Source organism: Anomalospiza imberbis, chromosome 2 (assembly GCF_031753505.1).
Source record: "Anomalospiza imberbis isolate Cuckoo-Finch-1a 21T00152 chromosome 2, ASM3175350v1, whole genome shotgun sequence".
NCBI classification, from domain to species: Eukaryota; Metazoa; Chordata; class Aves; order Passeriformes; family Viduidae; genus Anomalospiza; species Anomalospiza imberbis.
The window spans coordinates 24,039,005-24,058,503 of NC_089682.1; the positions used below are offsets into that span (position 1 = coordinate 24,039,005).

Here is a 19,499-nt window from a genome sequence, read left to right on the forward strand (position 1 = left end):
GTGTGTATTTCAGTTCTGTTTCCAAGAGCAGCTCTTGGCCCGCATTGCTCTCAGTGTTAGTTATGAGGATTCATTTGAGTTAACTGTATAATCATGCTTTTTTTATAATCAGTGATTAAACTCAAGTAACTTAGAGTAAACATGAGATTTATTTTAACTAAGTTTGGGCTTTATTCCATAGTGGAACACATTATTTCCACATTCCCATATTGAGTCTATTGAGTCCACATTTGCTTTCAAAGAAATTATGGATATATTTTGGCAAGGAGCTGATGTACACTCCATGAGATTGTCTCATTTGCACTGTCAGAATCCAGACTATTATTTTTTAAGATATTTGTATTCTCAACTCCTACAGCTGATTCCTTGCTAGTTCCTTGAATGTACAACTCTGAAAAATGATCCAAGATTTTGGCATTGCTGTTTTTCACAAGTGTCATATTGTCTGAACTGCCAGTAGGGAAAGCAAGTCCATGTGTATAAGCATAGTTGAAACTTTTATGTGGATGAAGAGTACTGCACACTGCTTCAGTAATTTCAGGAGCCTGCTATTTGCTTACTTGTTTGTTTGGTTATTTTTACCTTAGCACAATTTCAGAGGTGCTTCTGGTCATAAAATTTATCTTGCATATTGCCAGATTAAAAGTAAGATAAGAAGTGATGGAATTTAATTTTAAAAACTGCAATGACAATATATGTATTGTTACATTTAAATGTATTATTTTTCAAAATAGTGTTGTGTAGTTTAACTGTGCTTTTTAAATTCAGTTGCAAAATTGGTTATTGATTTGCCAACCTAGTGCTGTCACCAGCAGACTCATGAATATTCTCTTTGTCTTGCTCAATTCTGCTTCAGAAAAGACATGCATAAAGGTGAATTTTAAATCAAAGTCTGTTGCTCTGTGTCTTTGGGAACAGACCAGCCTATGTGAACAGTTTATTTCTCACCAATTTCTTTCCAGTACTTGGACCAGGAACTTGTGTTTCAGCCCTGAGCTGTATCTCAGTTCTGTGCTTGTGCCACCCACATTTGATTGTCTGTCATCTTCAGTAGGAGTCTAATTGCTTTATTGATTCTCTTTGTAGCAATCCCCTGGCTTTACCGATTGCCAAGCAAGACAGTTTGCTGGAGAAAGATACCATGTTCAAAGATGCAGCTAAAGGCTTATGTAAGCAGCAATCTCAAGACAGTGCATCTGAAAATATCACTGTGAACACCACAACCAAACTTGAGCAGGTAACAGAATGCAGTGTCTTGAAATTTTCATTAGTGCTTAGGTCTGGCAATTGTAACCTTAATGAAGGTGAAGACCACAGTGTTTTTTCCCCTCACCATACAGCACTATCATTTGCACTGTGGAGCCGTGTCACCTTGATCACTCCCTGCAGTCTGTTTTCTCTGCAAATTGAACAGCTGCTTCCTGCCAGCTACTGGTGGCAGGTCAGGGGCTGTGGGGAGGGCTCAGAGCCCCTCAGATTCTATTCATGGATGACAACAGGGGAGGGACAACTGTTGGTGCTGCCCAGAGTGTGTGCTTGTCTCAAACTTCGAGTTACAAAAGAAACACAACCTAGGAGACTGAAACAACAAAAAGAATGTCTAAGGAACATCAAGTTGCAAAGTAAACGGCTGTAACTCAAAGCTAGGAATTGCCAGATTTACAGCTGCAGTGCTAACTCCCTTTCTTGTGATAATGCATTAGAGTATCAGCACTGATTATTTGGATACACTTTACAGTTTTCTCCACTGGAGGACAATCTCATTCAGTATATAGGATGAATGCAAAAGGAGACAATTATCTATTGTTTATAAATCTAGCACATCCCAGGTTTGAATGTTTAGGACTTAATTTTTTTAGGTTGTTCTTTGTGTTTGGTTTGGTTTTTGTTTTGTTTGGATTTTTTGTGATACAAAGGGGTTTATTTTCTGTTACATGCATTTGGGAAACGCATATTCCAGAAATATTTAGCCATATAAGAAAAAGCTACTTTAGGATCAAGGGAGGGGGGAGGGGAGCATATCCATTAAAAATAATTTACTGTGAATTTGAAGCATAACAAAGTAGCAAGATACTGGTTTGATTTAAGCCATGTTTGGTTCAAAGAGACTGCATCTCTGTCTTGGCAGAAAAAGGCACGCTCCTCTGTTTTTTATTTGGATGTGTTTCAGAGGAATGGCTTGATCACATGAGATCAATCAGTGCATCCATATGTAAATGATATGAGTCAATCTGGGAAAGAACTTCAGCTTTGGAGTCCTGTGGAGTGCTCAGTTCCCTATCCAGTCAGTGGATACCACAACATGTTTTGCACTTGGCTTACATCTTGTTTTCATTTCATGGAGTTTCTGATGTTGCTGACTGATGTGATTTGATGGAAACTGCCATTCCAAGGGATAAGCACTGCTGGTCAGAAAAGTGAATGCTTGCAACCCTTTAAGGAGGAATCCTCCTGTAATTGTAGGAAAAGAGAGAGGAGTATTTAGCTTACAATCTTGCCAAGACTATTGCTTGCTTCTAGATGTTCAACAGAGGTGTGTACAAGAACACAGATACTTCTTTCTGCCTGAATAATTTTGATGTAAGCCTAGTCAGGTTTTCATTATCTATAAGCTAAACTTTTGCTTTATAGTTTGTGCACTAAGACATACACAGAAACTGATCGGATGAACAGATTAATTTCAATCTTCCAGATGAAAATGAACAAACAGAAGTCTTTATGCTGAAAATTTCATTGTCCACCATAACCTTGAGTCTCTTCAGGGACCCAGGGTAGATTTACAAAAGAACTCCCATTGTTGCACTGTTTACTACAGTGGAACTTCCCACAATAGTTACAATTCAAAGACAGGAGAGTAGACTTAAAGGCAAATCTCTTTTAGCTCTTTCATTTGAGAAATTTCTGCAGGAAACAGTCTGAAATTCTGCTCTAAACTAGCCAGGAGTGTGTATCCTATGTTTTTTTAGGAACAGGGAAAACTAGAAAATATCTGTAGTTGATGAATTTGGAGTGATGCTCCCTAGCATGGAAGGATAGGAAGAGTCCTGTGTGAGAAATTATCATTAACAGGGGATAGGTTAGAAATGGTGCTATTTTTAGTGGGTTTTTAAATGACTGCTTGTATTAGAAAAGAATTAATACAACTTTCAGTTGGCAAGGCCTTAATGAGCTTTAGTTCTTATGAAGGAAAGAGAGTAAACTACTTTAATTACTTCAGGAAATAGTTAAATTTTAGGAAAGTAAAGAGTCTCTAGATTTTGTCAAATTAAAATATGTAATATTTTTTCTTTTGATGCAATTGTGATCCTAGAACTAGAGGGATTGTATTCTCTACTACTTGCCATGAATTATTAACTGTAGGTAAATGTGTATCATATCTGTATTTGTCTTAATAATATTTAGACTTTCATTTCTAAAGATTAAATCTATCAATTTAACACTTTATTATTATCTTTTAATTTCACAATTTGGGAAGTAAGGTTTTTATTTAGAGCTGATACCAAAGGAAATATTTGAACAACCCCTTCCCGCTATTCCTGCCTTTTGGGTATCCTAATTTTACTGAGTTTCTAATGAGTTGTCTTTTATTCTTACTAGTTGTATTCAAACTACACTCAAAGTAATCATGTTCTGTTTAATTTTTCAATAGGTTATGTGGAGCCATTACTTGGATTTTATGTTCACATATTATTGATATATATCAGGATGATATTTTGTATGCTTTATGTCAGATAAAGGAAATATGGCATGCAGATTAGGCCTTTATTGGGGTATGAAAAAGAAAAATTTCATCCTAGCACATTTCAGACATGCATTTTTAATAGAAAAGGCCTCATTAATTTTCTCATTTGGAAAGAAATAACTTTTCAAATTTATATATTGCTTTAGGTTTATATAATTGCAAAAATGCTGAAAAAGAGACTTAAGAAAATATTATTTCCTATGTAGATTTTTATTAATTGAAATATAGGAGATGGGGATGAAGTGACTACTTCAATAAAGCATTTTGGACCTTTCTTGGTTTGTATTAGCTTTTGCTTTTTTCCTAGGTAAAAGGTGTTCTTTGATCATCAGTAATATCAAGATCTGTGCTGCCAAACAAAGAAAGGAGTATGAATAATTTTCAGAATTTTATTATATTCTCAATTTATCTTCCTCTCATCTGGGCAGGATATTTTTTGATAGCAGACTCAAATTAATGCCTTGGAATTGAATTACATGCTTCATGCTGCAAATAAATATAAATTAAATATTTTTTTTCTCTTAATTGAATATTTTTTTTAAAAATAAAATTGTCCTATAGTTCATGTTTATGTATTGTTGGCCCCATGAACTGTGTGATAGAGTATCCTCTGGTGCCCTTTTGATAGTTCCAGTATCAGTTATGACACAGATAAGGCTCAGCTGTGCATAACATAATATTACACATAAGAGCTGGAATGTATATATATTTCAGTGATACAAGTATGTAAAAAACTAAATAATATATATAACTAAATAATATATATAACTATAACTATATATAACTAATAATATATATAACTATAAAACTATATATAGCTAAAGACCATTATATGGGCAGATTCTGAATCTTGTTAAATATATGCAATTGAATACAGTAAATAGAAATCTTCATTGTAAGCATTACACAAATCTAAAAATTAATCACTCCCAGAGACATAGTTATATTTGAATATATGCTGTATGTATGGCTATTTTTGTTTTTATGTCTCATAGCATATACATCATGCAATTAGAATGATAGCCAGATAGATGCATTGAGCTAAAAAACACGGTATACTCAGAAAAGTGGATGAGAGTGGAAGTTTATTGTGCACATAAATAAGATATTAATAAGGTACATAATGTTTATTATTAAGTCAAATCAGTTGTGAGTTTAAGGGATTTAGAGTTTCTTATCTGTGTGTGGTTATTTAGTTCTTGAACTATGGAATTTGATGCAATGAGTCAGGTAGAAAATGCTGAAACTTCAAATCCTAAACTTTGTAGAAAAAAATTGAAAATATTTTGATTTCCTTACTTGGAGTTTTACTAAGCACTTCACATTTCTAACCATTCCTACAGAATGAGCATTTTTGGTCATGCCTAGATTATAAAATAAATGCAAGCCAGTGCCTGTTTGCTGGTCTAGGGCTGTGTGGGATGAGTCCATAGACATCTGTAAGGCAAAATTTTTCTCCCTCCAGAGATGGGGTCATGCCCAAATGACCTATGGGAAATTATTATTGTCATGTGACCTGAATGATATCCAGGTTTCATCTGCATGAGCGCTAACTGATAGGAAGCAGGAATGTGTAAGGAAGTGTGTTAAAAGTTCAGAAAATATGGAGAATCCCAGGGCAGTACTTTTATCCAGACCTTGCTTTTATTTACAAATACCTAGCAGAAGTTTAATCTTTGTAGAGATAGATTAAAAGAAGCTCATTCTATGGCACAGATGTTCTGAGTTTTGATAGCACACAAGGGGGTGCAGTGAAGGCCGATGCCCGTTTTGTTCCTTCATGCCAGGTGTGCACACTGTTAAGGAAAAGACACCACAGACTTTTCTCTCTATTCTCTCTCTACAAGACATTTAAAAATATCATTGGAATTCTTTGGTTATTTTTTTTTTCTATTCCAATGTACATCATCAAAGACAAACGCCAAAATGTAATTTAATTTTTTGTTTTGCCAAGTGGAATTCTTGTTTTCAAGTCAGCTGTACATCCAACTGCCATGATTAAAAACAAAAAGAGCATGAAATGCTATCTTCTGTGTGACAGAGGAATCTTCACTTCAGTGGGGTGAGGAACAAACCTCTCCAATAGGTAGACAATCAGTGCCTTACACCTGTAAGGCACAGGTAGTGAAATCTGAGTATCAGGTTTTCTGAACTCGACTTTGAACCTATGGCAATTGAGCTGCAGCTTAGAAGTTCTGTGTCAGATCTCCAGTACTAAGGGCTCTTCCCCATGACAGAAGCGTGCTCCATGTTCCCTCCTGTATCTCCCAGTCTGCTTCTGCTTCTGATCTCCTGTCACTGGCAAAAGCTGAAGGTGCTGAAGTGTTCACCAAAAAGGGCAGTGTCTGCTTTTCTCTTGAGCCTTCATTTTAAGAAGAACAATAGAAGAAAGAAGTTTCATCTTGATTGGCCATTCTCAATATAGACCCTGAGTTATTATAATAAATTCTAAACAAACTGCTTAATTGCAGTTCATGTGAGAATTTTCTGTTTCTGGTTATTTTGCTGACATAAAAAATGAATCAAACTACATTTTAAGCTTAGACCACTATTTATAAGCACACTGCTTAATGTGTCAGTGTTTATTTTGTCTTTAATCAAATTTACATTATTACTGATTCTTTTTTTTTCTGTCTCCCATTTTAGGTATAGATCATTATTTATAAGCACACTGCTTAATGTGTCAGTGTCTGTCTTATTTTTAATCAAATTTCCATTATCACTGATTCTTTCTTCTTCTGTCTCCTATCTCTGTCTTTTGGATCTTTTTTGTTTCATTAGGTTTTTGCTTACCCTTGCAGAATTTATATTATTCACCCTAATCTCTAAAGTGTTAAACAATTTTACTCACCAGTTTTGGCTGCAGTGGACTATTCTGATTACCTTCTGGTTTCCATAACAACACATTTCCAATTTCTTACTAATTTACTTCTATTCTTCCAGAAAAATTCAAGTACAATTTCAAATCCCATATGATAAACAGTGGTCTGAGAGTTTCGTTAAATACTGGAAGCAATACTTTACAAGTCCAGTAACTAATTTCTTGATTTCTTCTTCTATAAACATTTAATGGAGAGCAGGAAAATTGCATTTGATCCAAGAATTTTTATGGGTTTAAGGACTGCAGATGGCACTCTGGTATCTTCTTAAGAGCCCATCACATTCATGCAGTTATACACCATAATGTTGACAATAATTTTTATATTCTTCCCTTGATTACGATTAATGATGTCAATTTATCAGGAATCACAACTTCCCAATTTCCTAATGCATTTTTTTCCCATAAATTCTAGTGGTCTTGGTTTATACTGTAAATTAGAATATAATGGTAAAGAATGATTCATTGTGAAGTTACTTTATTTCTCTAATTTGTGTTTTCTAGATCAAGCTAATGCCTCCAGCTCCAAATGATGACCTGGCTTCTCTGAGTGAGCTAACAGACAGCAGCCTGCTTTATGAGATTCAGAAGCGTTTCAACAATAATCAGATATATGTGAGTTGCTATTCACCTATCAACAGTAAGCTTTCAAAAAAGACCAAATGAGAATATGAAAAATAGGATTACTCTCATAACTACTGGACAGTAACCTGTCTCGAGCTCATGACTAGTTTTAAATAGATGAGAGCATGTGTGTGTGTAAGCCCTGCAGTTCCCCAAGTTTGTGGAGGAAAAGGAGAAATAAAAAATAAAATATCACTTCAGACAGGTTTGAATGCAATTTATGTGTGTTTATTTCATGGAGGAAGTAAGTTGGTAAACATTGATGAACATACTTGTCATGAATGAGTGTTTTAAGGTCACTCAGATCACAGTGTGGTTGGGGCAGGGGTGTACCACCACCATGATTTGTAATCTTCTTTCTCAAACCACCAAAAGAGACTTCCATTTTCAATGCTATGTTAATTTAATAGAGCATAATTACTGGATATGTAAAAACAATTTAGATTTAAAAAGCTTAGAATTCTACATGGGAGTTTTAATTATTCATTTCTTCCTGCATCAGAGAAATAATTATATGGTGGAGTTAATAATCTAGATACCAAGAGAAATTTTTGTATCCCTGTCCATATCTTACCCATAACTTATTACTAACTTACAAAACAGCTGAGTGGAGTGTAAATGTGAAATATGCATATTATTTTAAAATATATAAGTTGATTACACTATTTTGACTAAAGGAATACGGGGAACTGTTATGTTGCTGTGAATCCATTTGAAATTATGGGAACTGCAATTTTAGGTGTTATGACATTCAATGGTAAAAAAAATTCTGGGATTTGGAATCGTGGATTAAATGCTAAAAATACTCATTATATGAGTATTTGTTTTTCTTTATCTCACTTTCAAAGTTACCAGATAACTTAAACTGAATTAATGAAGATCCACAGAGGAAGTCTTTTATTTTAAGATACTGAAGATTTCATCTGAAAGAATCTTCTACTCTGGAATTCTCTTAGCTTAATAGAATATTTAGGCAGTGATCACTAGTATTCTGCTCAACAGCGGCCACTGCGCTTTGGTAGAGTGTCAGCATCAGTGCTGAAGATGCCTTCATCTTGACTTGGTTCTTAGACTTAGAAGGAAAATTCCTTGGGCTCCAATTCCAAGCCAAAGTCCTCATTAGCACTAAACACTTCCTGCTTCATGTTCTTTTTGAAGCTTTATAAAGTTTCATTCTGCTGGAAAACCCAACAGTGAAGTCAGGGTGGATGAGAGAAGTGAAATTAAATGATGCATTTTAGAAGAAAATCAGTACATTTACTATGAAAGACACTATTTCCCACCTCCCCAAATCAAAATGCTTCATCTTGAAAAAGACAACATGACTAGAACTGTTCACATGATGCTTTGCTGTCTGACCTCTTCAGAGACAGAAGTCTGGCAGTGTCTGTATTCTAATAGCAGCAGCTATTGATGTGGAGTGAAAAGTATAGCAGCAAGTGTGGCCTACAATCTTGCACTTAAGTGCACATTGTAGAGTGGTTTGAGTTGGAAAGGACCTTTAAGATCATCTGATTCCAACCCTCCAGCCATGGCCAGAGGCATCTTCCAGTAGAAGATGTTGAACTCAGGGCCCCATCCAGCCTGTCCTTGCTCATTTCCAGGCATGAGGCATCCTCTGGGCAACCTCTTCTAGTGCCTCAGCACTGTCACAGTAAATATTTTTCTCCTAGTAGCTATTCTAAATCTTTTTCCTTTCAGCTTAAAATCATTCCTCCTCATTCTGTCACTACAATCCCTGATAAAGAGTCCCTCCCTGTCTTTCTTGTAGGCCCCTTTAGGTATTGGAAGCTTGCTCTAAGTTCTCCCTGGAGTCTTCTCCAGGCTAAACTGTCTCAACTTGCTCAGCCTGTCTTCACAGCAGAGGTCTTCCAGGACTTTGATCACCTTTGTGGCCCTCATTTTGTCCTAACAAGTCCATGTTCTTCCTGTGCTGGGACCTCAGAGCTGGATGCAGTGCTCCAGGTGGGCTCTCACCAGAGCAGAGGGGCAGAATCCCCTCCCTCACCCTGCTGCCCATGCTGCTTGTGGTGCAGCCCAGGCCACAATTGGCTTTATGGGCTGCAAGAGCACAGTGCTGGTTCATGTCCAGCCTCTCATCCATCGATGGCCCCAAATATGAAATAGTAAAATCTTGCAAACATGCAATCATTAGATGATTTACTCTTTCTGATATGGTCAGGATTGTTTTTCTAGATGCATGCTGATATCTTCTATACACATACACTTGCATGAACACTTGTATATGTATCAATTGCTCAATCTTACCCCACAAGCAACATATTTTACAGTATTGGCTCTGGATAACCAGTATAACATTTCTAAATTATGCCATCTATTCCATAAAAAATCTCTTGAGGAGCTTTTTTATGTGGTAGGCATGCTGGGAGTTAGAATTGATGATCCTTGTGGTCCCTTCCAACTCAGCAGCTTCTGTGATTCTGTGACTTTTTTTTAGTTTAGCAAGTGGTAAGTTACAAATTAACTTTCAAATAATCTACCAATAATGTATGTAGTGCAATTTTTCTCTGAATAATTTTCAGTTATGAAAAATTCAGTTTTATTATAAAAATACTAATTAATTCTGTTCAAAATGTAAATTTAGATCTCAAATTCAAACCGTGGAGTTAAAAGCTCAGAACTCATGAATTATGTTTAGCATGTTGTTAGCTAGATTTAAGAGGCTTTGCTGAGAATTCTTTCTGGAAGAAAGCCTCCTAAAAATTTAATTTATTACTTAATAAAGTAATTATGTCTCCTTTTTTTCAGACCTACATTGGTAATATATTGTTGCTTGTTAACCCATTTAAAGAACTTCCTATTTATTCTACCATGGTAAGCATTCTCTTTTTAAAAGTTTGCGGATATTTTTTTCACAATTCATGTAGTTCATTTGACCGGTCAGACCCCTAAAATTAATTAATGTATATGCCCATTTTATGTGGAGAGCTTCTCAGTTTTAATATTTTAGCAAAACCTTAAAAATGTTTTCCAAGGTGCAACTATTTTTACTGTGTCTTATTGATAAGACAGCCATTTTGATAGTACTTTGAATGAGCAAGAGCCCTTTTGGTTGTTTAAAAATAGTTCCTGATGGCCTTGATGGTTTCTGCTGCAGTCAAACTTATAGAAATAGATGCATATTTCATACAGTGGTTGTTTGAGTTCACACCCCTTGCCCAAAGCATGATTTAGGAGATAACATTCTTGGATGGTGCACAGAGGCTCAAAATGTCTGTCTGTGCTCCACACCAGGCTCCTCATCTGGGACACTGCAGAGAGCAGCACACTCAGCACCAGCTGAGCTCTGCCCTGGCTTGGGCACAGGGAAGCGGCTTGTGCCAGGCACAGGCAGAATTTCAGGGGAGATTGAGCCATATGAAAACATTCAAGTGTTTTGATCTCTCCTTCAACTTCACCCAGACATTTTAGAGATACAGTGTTAGTATAACTTAATTTATCCTCCCCTCTTATTGATGCATGGAGATCACAGAGATCAGCCTCCCTGATAGGGAATGTCCAAATATGTCTGTTTAACTTACAAGAATTATAAAAGGTTAAAAATTTGGTAAACAAATTGTAATTTGTGACTGTTTGCTGTGTCACGTGGCTTGGTGTGTAACAGTAGTAAATCTGAGAGAAAGAAACGCTGTGATGTTCATGGTAGAAGCAGCAGATTCAAAGTAGGGAGTCTGAATTCATTTCAGAAATGGAAGTCATCCATCACCCCCAAAATTTTAGATGACGGTATTTTTTTCCTGTCACTGTGTATTTTATATTAGATACATGATTTTGTGCACCAAGAGAGAACTGTAAAGAGGAAGACTTTATATATTAAAATGTTTCCCGAATGTTTGCTTCATCTTTACTTCTCTGTGATAGATCTATTTAATTAAGTTCATCAAGAGACACTTTTTGTCCTGTAATTGCTTGGGTCACCTTGGATAATAATTGCTTTCACTTCATCTTTGTAATCTGCACACTATTGTGTATTATGCAGGTATTTCCCAGATGATCAAGAAACCATGGTTGTAAAACCACTTTGTTTTTGAAATGCTCCAGTATACTGCAGCAGCCTAGCTGATATTGTATTAATGTCTCTAAGTGTTAGATGGTCTATGTATTAAAGTAATAAAAAGTGAAGATGTCAATTCCTCACTAAATGCTGACATGCTATATGATGTGGCTCATTAGTTAGCATTTTTGTTTGAGGTATGTAGTTTGTTAGCTGTCAAAAAGAAAAGGAATACAAACATGTATTGAGCGTGATACTATTTTTAAAACAAAGATGAAGCAGCAAAATTATTATCATATAAATCTTTTAATAACAGTGACATTTTGTTTCCTTTTTTAAAAAAATATAACTCTCGACAAAGAGTTTTGTTATTGTGCACTGATCACCCACACTTTGTTCCAATAGAATACAGCTAAAATAAATATTTTATAAGAAATTATTCACTCTGAGATGACAAAGAATCACGCTTTAATGGAAACTGATGTACTTTGCTTCTTATGAAATTCCATGCAATTGCTAGATGATAATATTATTGCATTTTTACATGGAAATACACTGTACAACTACACTACACATTATAATAGCATTATACAAGGAACATGCAAGTACAACTTTGAAGGTATTTTAATGACTGTACAAGTGCACTAAAATGCACTTCTACATTACATTCCTGCAGAATTTACTTGTTCCTGATTAGGACAAATATATTCCTGAAGTTCATATTAGGAAAATATGTAAACTTGCAACATTTTGCATTGAGCATACTTGTATGAAGGTTTTTCTTTGTACTTTGTGAAATTCTGAAATGATTCCTGGAGAATTGATGTAGATTTAGTCTTCTTTTTTTCTGGTAGCCCTTAAGGCCTGACTCAATGTATCATGGAGGATTCATTAAGCTTCACTGTTGTAGATACCCCAGCACTGTATAGTTTGATATCTAAATAAATAAGGCAGTCATGGGACAGAAAGGGGTGATACATCAGGATAAAGTCAAAAAAAAAAAAAAAAAAGTGGTTTCTATAATAAAGAATTGGATTTACTCAGGCTATAAGTGTAGTGTGTGTTGCCAACTATGTGTGTCAGGAGTTATTCTATATTGCAGAGAGAGTATTTGTAGGAGACTGCTCTGTCATGTAATAAATTAATTAGTTTATATATTATTCCTTTGATTTCTATTTTAACTTTTCATGGAATGTTCATATTTAATTTTGTAAATTTTCAAGACATTGAAAAACTATAAATGTATGGTATTAAAAAGTAGCTTACTAGGTTTTTTTTTTTTACTTAATGCACAAACCAGTACTGTTAAGTCCTCTAGTTATGTTTCATTTTGTATCTTAATTAGACCTTCTGTGTTTAAAGCTCTATTTTATGTAATTAAGATCTTCATAGTTGTTGTAAAAGTAACACTTCTATACATAGAAAGATTCTGTTCATAATGCTTAGGAAGCTTTACAAAAGACCCAGGATTAGGGAGGTGAAACATAACTGTTTCTAAATGTATTTATAATCTTAATTTTCTAAAATTTTTCAGGTCACCCAGCTTTATTTAAGTAACTCTGGAAAACTGTGTTCCTCACTTCCCCCACATATATTTTCCTGTGCTGAAAGAGCTTACCACATGCTATTCCAGGAGCAGCGTCCCCAGTGCTTTATCCTCAGGTGAAAATTTATCTTTCTATTAATTAATTTGTACCTCCTGCCTTTCAGCAGTTTCCCTTGGGCCTCAGCAGTTGAGATTTCCATTTTATTTTTTCTCTAACTGATTTTTTCTGTGTACTGATCTCTGTATCATACATTAGAGCAAAATAGAAATTAAAAAGGTTTAATTACATCTCAAGTTCATAAATTCTCTTGGGCAATTGCCACTCCATGTAGCTGCATCTAATTAGGAACAAGAGTCAATGGTAAAGAATTCAAAACTGCTGTGTATGTTTGCTTATATTACATGAATCAGGATTAGAAATAAAATCTATTGACAAGAAGAATGATAAGTCCTTGACTAAATTGTAAACCTCTGTGGTGATGCATCTGTATTGGAGCTTGCACTCTGCCTCACGTTTGTGTGGCCATAAGTTTGTTCTTTAGCTCTCCAATCAAAATGGATTTTAAAATGGATTTAAACCTCTAACCCTTACTCACAGTATTGATTCAATGATAAATAACTTCAAGATTGTGAGTAATTGTATTAGTAATCTGTGAAAAAAGTTTCATCCAAATATGCTGGTTTTATAATGGTGAAATTTGGCATTCACCTGGAACGTTTCAAGCCCCAAATCTATTAATCCTTCTTTTCTCAAACTCTTTGAAACAGTGAGTCTGGTGAATTTGATGTACTCAGTCAAAGAAATGTGTTGCTCAGTCTCATCACTTTTCTATATTTTCACCCTCTACTTACTTTCATATCTTGTGAATCTTTAATCTTAATATCCTCCATGGGATTAGAGACTCGATGAGATTGTAAAAGACCTTTGAGATCATCAAGTCCAACCTTTGACTGAACACCACCTTGTCAACTAGACTATGGCACTGAGTGCCGTGCCCAGTCATTTTTTAACACCTCCAGGGATGGTGACTCCACCACCTCCCTGTGTAGCCCATTCCAATGTCTAATCACCCTTCCTGTGAAGACCTGATGTCCAGCTGTCCTGGTTTAGGGTACATTTGGGAGAAAGCTTCCAAAGGAGTTCTCCTAGAAAGTAAATTCAAGTGGGCCCTCCAACAACTGGTTTGGGAAAAGATTTCTTTGGAGAAAAGTGGAAAAATTTGTTTATTTTTGTTAAATTGTTCAACAGGCAAAGAACTCGCTAGCACAAAATTTGAATAATATTAAACAATAAAACCTCTTGCCAATCTGAAGAGATGACAAACTCAGTCCCCTTCGTGGGCTGTAGCTCAGCTCACTCAGTCTCTTATCAGTCCCTCTGGCGCTGGAAAAGCCGCGGCCCAGGCTCGGCCTGGCCTGGTGGGCCACAGGTGCGAGCTGCCGGTGCTCTTCTGGGTGTTCAGTCCAGAGCAGGTTTGAACAGTTCCAAGAAAAAGAAAAAACAACAGTCCAGAGATCTCTGCCTCAGCTAGCTAAAACTAACTAAAAGCAAGGAGAAGTCTCTCCCACCATCTGTCTGTGCTGCAGACAACACAGTCCAGGAGAAGGATGTGGGGGAGCAAGTGCAGTCCCTGATTACTACTTCTTCTCTCCCCCACTTCGCTCTTGGAACTAGTCTTAAAGGTGTAAAACTTATTTCTGGGCTAAAGATGAATGGGGATACAAGCATCATAAAGTCACTCTAGGGCACCAACCTAAACCTTCGCTGGTGCAGCTTGAGACTATTTCCTCACTGTTTTGTTGCTGGTTGCCTGGGAGAAGATGCCGATCCCCACCTGGCTACAGCCTCCTTTCAGGCAGTTGAAGAGAGCGATCAGGTCTCCCCTAAGCCTCCTTTTCTCCAGCCTAAACAACCCCAGCTCCCTCAGCTGTTCTTCACAGGACTTGATGCTCCAAACCCTTGATCAGCTCTGTTTCCCTTCTCTGGACTCCCTCCAGCACTTGAATGTGCTTTCTTGAAGTGAGGAGACCAGAACTGGACATAGGACTTGAGGTGCAGCCAAATTCGTTACCACTTTACAATACTTTTTTTCCCCTAGTCACTTCACATCTAATCAAAAGCTCACTCACTGAAATAGAGCATTTTACAACAAGAAAGCTTTTGGCCAAGTCACTGAAGAGCTTATTATCAGTTATTCGCAATTATTTTCAGTTTGTAGCAATTCGGCTTTATTCATATATGCTAAATACCAAGAGCTGTCTTAGTACAAACTTCTAATAGAAGTAACAGAATAAAATAATATTATTAGATATGCTCTTTAATAGCCAGTAGGTGGACTTTTCATTATTAGCTCCCTTCTGACTGCATTTTACTCCTGCTTTTCAGGATATGAAAATACATTAAGCACTGACAAGATAAGTAAAGAGCTGTCTAGGGAGCCTAAATGTAGTCCTGTTAAAAGCTAAGGATCCTTAGTAAATCAAACTAAAGATTTATGGCATGCTGACTGCTAATTTGTGAGTCAAAAAGTCATAATGAATACATAAAATGAAATGGTCTAGCTTTTTAACAGCCAGGGAGGGGTGTCAATATCCAATGATACTGTTGTGACATAAATCACATTCTTAAGCCAAATAATCTGGAATGGAGAGAAGTCCTGTGTTTTACAGTGGAATTCATTGAAAGTTTTGGATTTCCTCAGTTTAGCATCACCAAAAGCATTCTGTTCAATTTAATATTTTTTAAAGTATAATTCTATGTATTTTAAATGCAATGGGCTGCTGCAGTACAGTTATATATTTGTATTGAAACATTGTTTAGAAATACACTGTCCAATTCAGCTTAATTTTAGAAATATAATTTCCAACTAACATGAAAGATTGATCAGTTACAGATAACATTACTGTAAATACAAAACTCATTCTTTTGTATTTAACAGTTTTGCTTGCACATATTTGTTTCAAATCTAGAAACCTCAGTCACTGGGAGCAAGACTCAGTGTCTCACTTACCTAGTCTGAAAATTAAGAAGAAATAGATTATTCTGACCCCCAAAAGTGTGCAAACTTAGTCACTCTTCCCTGGATATATATTACTATATTAATGGGAATTTGGAGTAGTAATGCTCCCTGTAGTACAATAATAGATTTGTTTCAAAAATTCATGCAGAACAGCACAACTGTCTTCCCTTAAATCTGATAGAAATCTTATATGAACACATTCTGTCAGCAGTTTTCCATCGCTTCTGATTATAGTTCAAGTACTGCGGGAGTAAGGTTTTTTCTTAAGTAGGGTATGAGTGTGGTATCTTTGGTGAGAATTGAAAATGAAGCACAAAAAATAAAGCCCCGTCATTTACAACATCTGTAATGAGAGGTCTATTACTCCTTACATGTTTTTTATTTTGTCATATTTTCCCTAAATAGATGATTTATAGAATTTCTTTATAACGGGACTGTTGTTTACCAAACAGTAACGATCCAATAATGATCCACTGTTCTGAAATCATGTATAGACAAACCTGCCTAAAATGCAGAAACTGGGGTAAGCAAGTACTTCTCAGTAATTACAGAAAGTAATTCTTAAAAATTGCCTGGGGTTGGCTGTTTTCTGACTCTTTAACCTGGGCTTCCTTGATTAACTGCTTCCATGTGATGGTTCTGTCTATTTCAAAGTCCTCCTTCATGCAATATATATGATAATGGATGATAGTCCAAATGCCTTGGATTTGACAATTGTAGATTCTTTATTTTCCCTGGGTGTATTATGGCTCATGTTCTTTGCTTCATGTGACTTTGTATTTTCACACTTTCAATTGGTCTTCTTCCTAACAAATTAAGATTTTAATTTTTTTTTATATTTCAAAACAGAACCTATTTTTTTAATTATTCATAGTATTTGAAGATAGACAGATTTGAGCTGTAATTAAGGTTGTATTAACAAAATATTTATAAAGCAATAGTAGGAAACAGGCCCTCCATCAGGTAGTCATAAAGAAAAGTTGGAAAGCCAAAGGAGGAAGAGTGAGAAAACTTCATGGACTTCCTAACTAAACTTCATATTTCTTCCTAACATCTCACCTAAATTTCCCCTCTTTCAGTTTGCACCATTATTCCTTGTCCTGTCACTACAGTTCCTGAAAAAGAGTCCCACTTTGGCTTCCCTGTCAGGGATTTTGCTTCCTTCCTCCATCCCACCACTTTTCTATTGTTTCTTTCCACCTTCGTCATTCTATTGCCTTTAACCTTATTTACTTTGGCCACTTTCCCTGTCAGAAATTCTCATTCTTTTGAATATTTATTCCATATCACAAACAAGAAATCACAGTGATCTATATAGAACCACTAAAATCAGAGTGTATTGTAGAAACTGGGCAGGTTGTAAAATCAGTCAGCTTTTTATTTTCCTTCCTGTTCCTTTTGTGTTTTCTTTCCATTCTTCCTATTGTATTCTTCACTTTCCATTTCTTCTGATTTCCCATCATTACCACAAAAGTAATTTCCCCATCTGCAAAGAAAGCCAGGCAGCATTAGTGAGCTCCTTTGCTGGACGAAAGATAAAGGAAAACATAAAATCTGTGCTATAAGTACCTTCAAAAAGACTTGAAAGCATTAGATTTGATTGGTTTGACCTGTGGTACAAGACAATGTATCTAGACAGCTCTGACAGCCTTCATGTACATAGACAGTCAGTCAATCTCCTATGTTCTGTTCTTTATTTGTCATCCATAAACCTTCTGCTATTTGAAATAAAGGTTTCATGGAGGTACCTTCAATCCATTCAAACAAAGCTAGCAGAAAATATAAATAACATTTCAACTGTGAAAATAGCACTGATTCCTCCCTCTCTTCCTTGCCTGTCATCTTGCAGTGGAGAAAGTGGTTCTGGGAAGACTGAAGCCTGCAAACAGATAGTGAAACACCTCACTTGCAGAGCCAGCTGCAGCAGAAATACCTTTGATACAAAGATAAAACATGTAAGTAGCATTCCGACCACTGAGTGGAATGAAGTAACACGTTGGTCTCTTGGATAGACTGAGATATTTGAAATGTATGCAAAAAGGTGTCAGCTCTGTAGAAATTCATAAATGGCTTGTTTTCTCCTTTGAAGTCAAAGGAATTTTTTTTGTTTGTTTTTTTGGTTTTTTTTTTCCATGAATGGGAAGGGATTAACTCACATTGATCTGATAAGAAGAATCTCCAAAGTGGACACACTTTTGTTTCTATGTTTTGGTGACTTTGAAAATCAGTATTGCAGTGAATAGGAAACATTTCTGTGATAAGGGACTGTTTTTTACACATGAAATTAATTGCCTTCAGTAAATAAATAAATAAATTTGCCTGTATGGTACTCGCTGGACAGTATAAGAAGTGTTGAGACATCTAAAGTAATCGTATACAAAGACAAATTGTTAACTTGCCAGAAAACTGCAAGGGTTGAACGAAGTCATATAGCTCAATATCTGTGTACTAAATATATTTAAGAAACAAGTAAGAGTTCTGAATTTTTGTTCAGTCATATTTAATTTCCAAAATATGTGTTTCCATATACTCATATTTAATTCCCTAGAAAGGTTCACACTGACATTTTAAATTATGCTGAAACCTGGATTGCCAATTCAAGTTCTTTATAGAAATTACCTTTCCTGATGAAACTTCTCATCTGTGATATCAACTCAGAGACAGCTATCAATGGGTCTTAATGGAGGTGGAAGAGCATTATTAAAGTTTGGTTATAGAAAGATCCTTTAAAACTAGCTTAGATGGTATATCTGACTTTAGATGTTAAATCTATCAGATCTCATCCATAGGGAATAGAGTAGAAATTCTAATTTAGTTGCTTTTTAAGGTGCCTTAATGAGCACAGATGTCTGGATTCATTCCTGCTGCAGTTGTGCATAGCACCATTAAATTAATAAAGTTGCACAGATTAAAGCAAGTGTTCAAGTAATCTAAAAGCAAATACATCCTAAACATCACTTCTGGAGTGGAACTGGAACCAAAATTTGGCTGACTAGTTTTGTGCTGCCACCTACTGCACAGACATCTGGTTTAATTAATAATTGTGAATGGTTTAATTTTTAGAGCTTCTGTGCCACTCCACAGACCTCTTCCCTCCCCAGCTGTTTCATCCAGCTTCATGAAAAGAGTGATGTCAGAACAAGTGTATATGCACCACATTGCTATGAGCCTCAAGGATGCATACAGGAAAGTTCTGAAGGGAATCTGTCAGAGTGTAAGGAGTGTAAGCAACAAATTATATGTAAAAAAAGCTAAACACAATGGCTGTGACCATGAAAGCCTAACATGGAAATGCACTAGTGCGACATGCCATAAAAACGTATGAAACTGTTTCTTCCCCTTAGTTTTTCACTAGTATAATCCTGAAATAATTCTATTTTAAATTAATAATTTATGCTATTTCTGATATTATATAAAACTTGTAAATTCCTTTGTTATGTTATTAGTATTGGCTGACTGTAGCTTCACAAGCTGCCAAAGATTTTAATATTTTTGCAAAGTATGCCAGCTCCAGGAATATGATTCTAGTCACTCATATCCAAACTACTGATAGGAGCACAGGTCATATGTGAACCTTTAACTTAAAACTTCAACTATTCTGACATTGCTTTTTTGGAATATATTTGTTTTGAGCTGTCTTACTTTAATTTCTATTTTGGAAAAAAACCTGCCTA

General features: G+C 35.7%; 1 protein-coding gene across 8 annotated transcripts in view; it reads left to right on the plus strand.

The window, feature by feature from the left end:
- The window catches only part of MYO16 (myosin XVI), a 366,678-nt gene that overhangs the window by 188,637 nt on the left and 158,542 nt on the right, over positions 1 to 19,499 (plus strand). For all 8 annotated transcript variants that reach the window (XM_068180129.1, XM_068180127.1, XM_068180124.1 and 5 more), the window contains 5 exons: positions 1,087 to 1,237; positions 7,125 to 7,235; positions 10,014 to 10,079; positions 12,794 to 12,921; positions 17,675 to 17,780. In XM_068180129.1, coding sequence (XP_068036230.1) covers positions 1,087 to 1,237; positions 7,125 to 7,235; positions 10,014 to 10,079; positions 12,794 to 12,921; positions 17,675 to 17,780 — 562 coding nt within the window. The remainder of the gene's footprint in view (positions 1 to 1,086; positions 1,238 to 7,124; positions 7,236 to 10,013; positions 10,080 to 12,793; positions 12,922 to 17,674; positions 17,781 to 19,499) is intronic.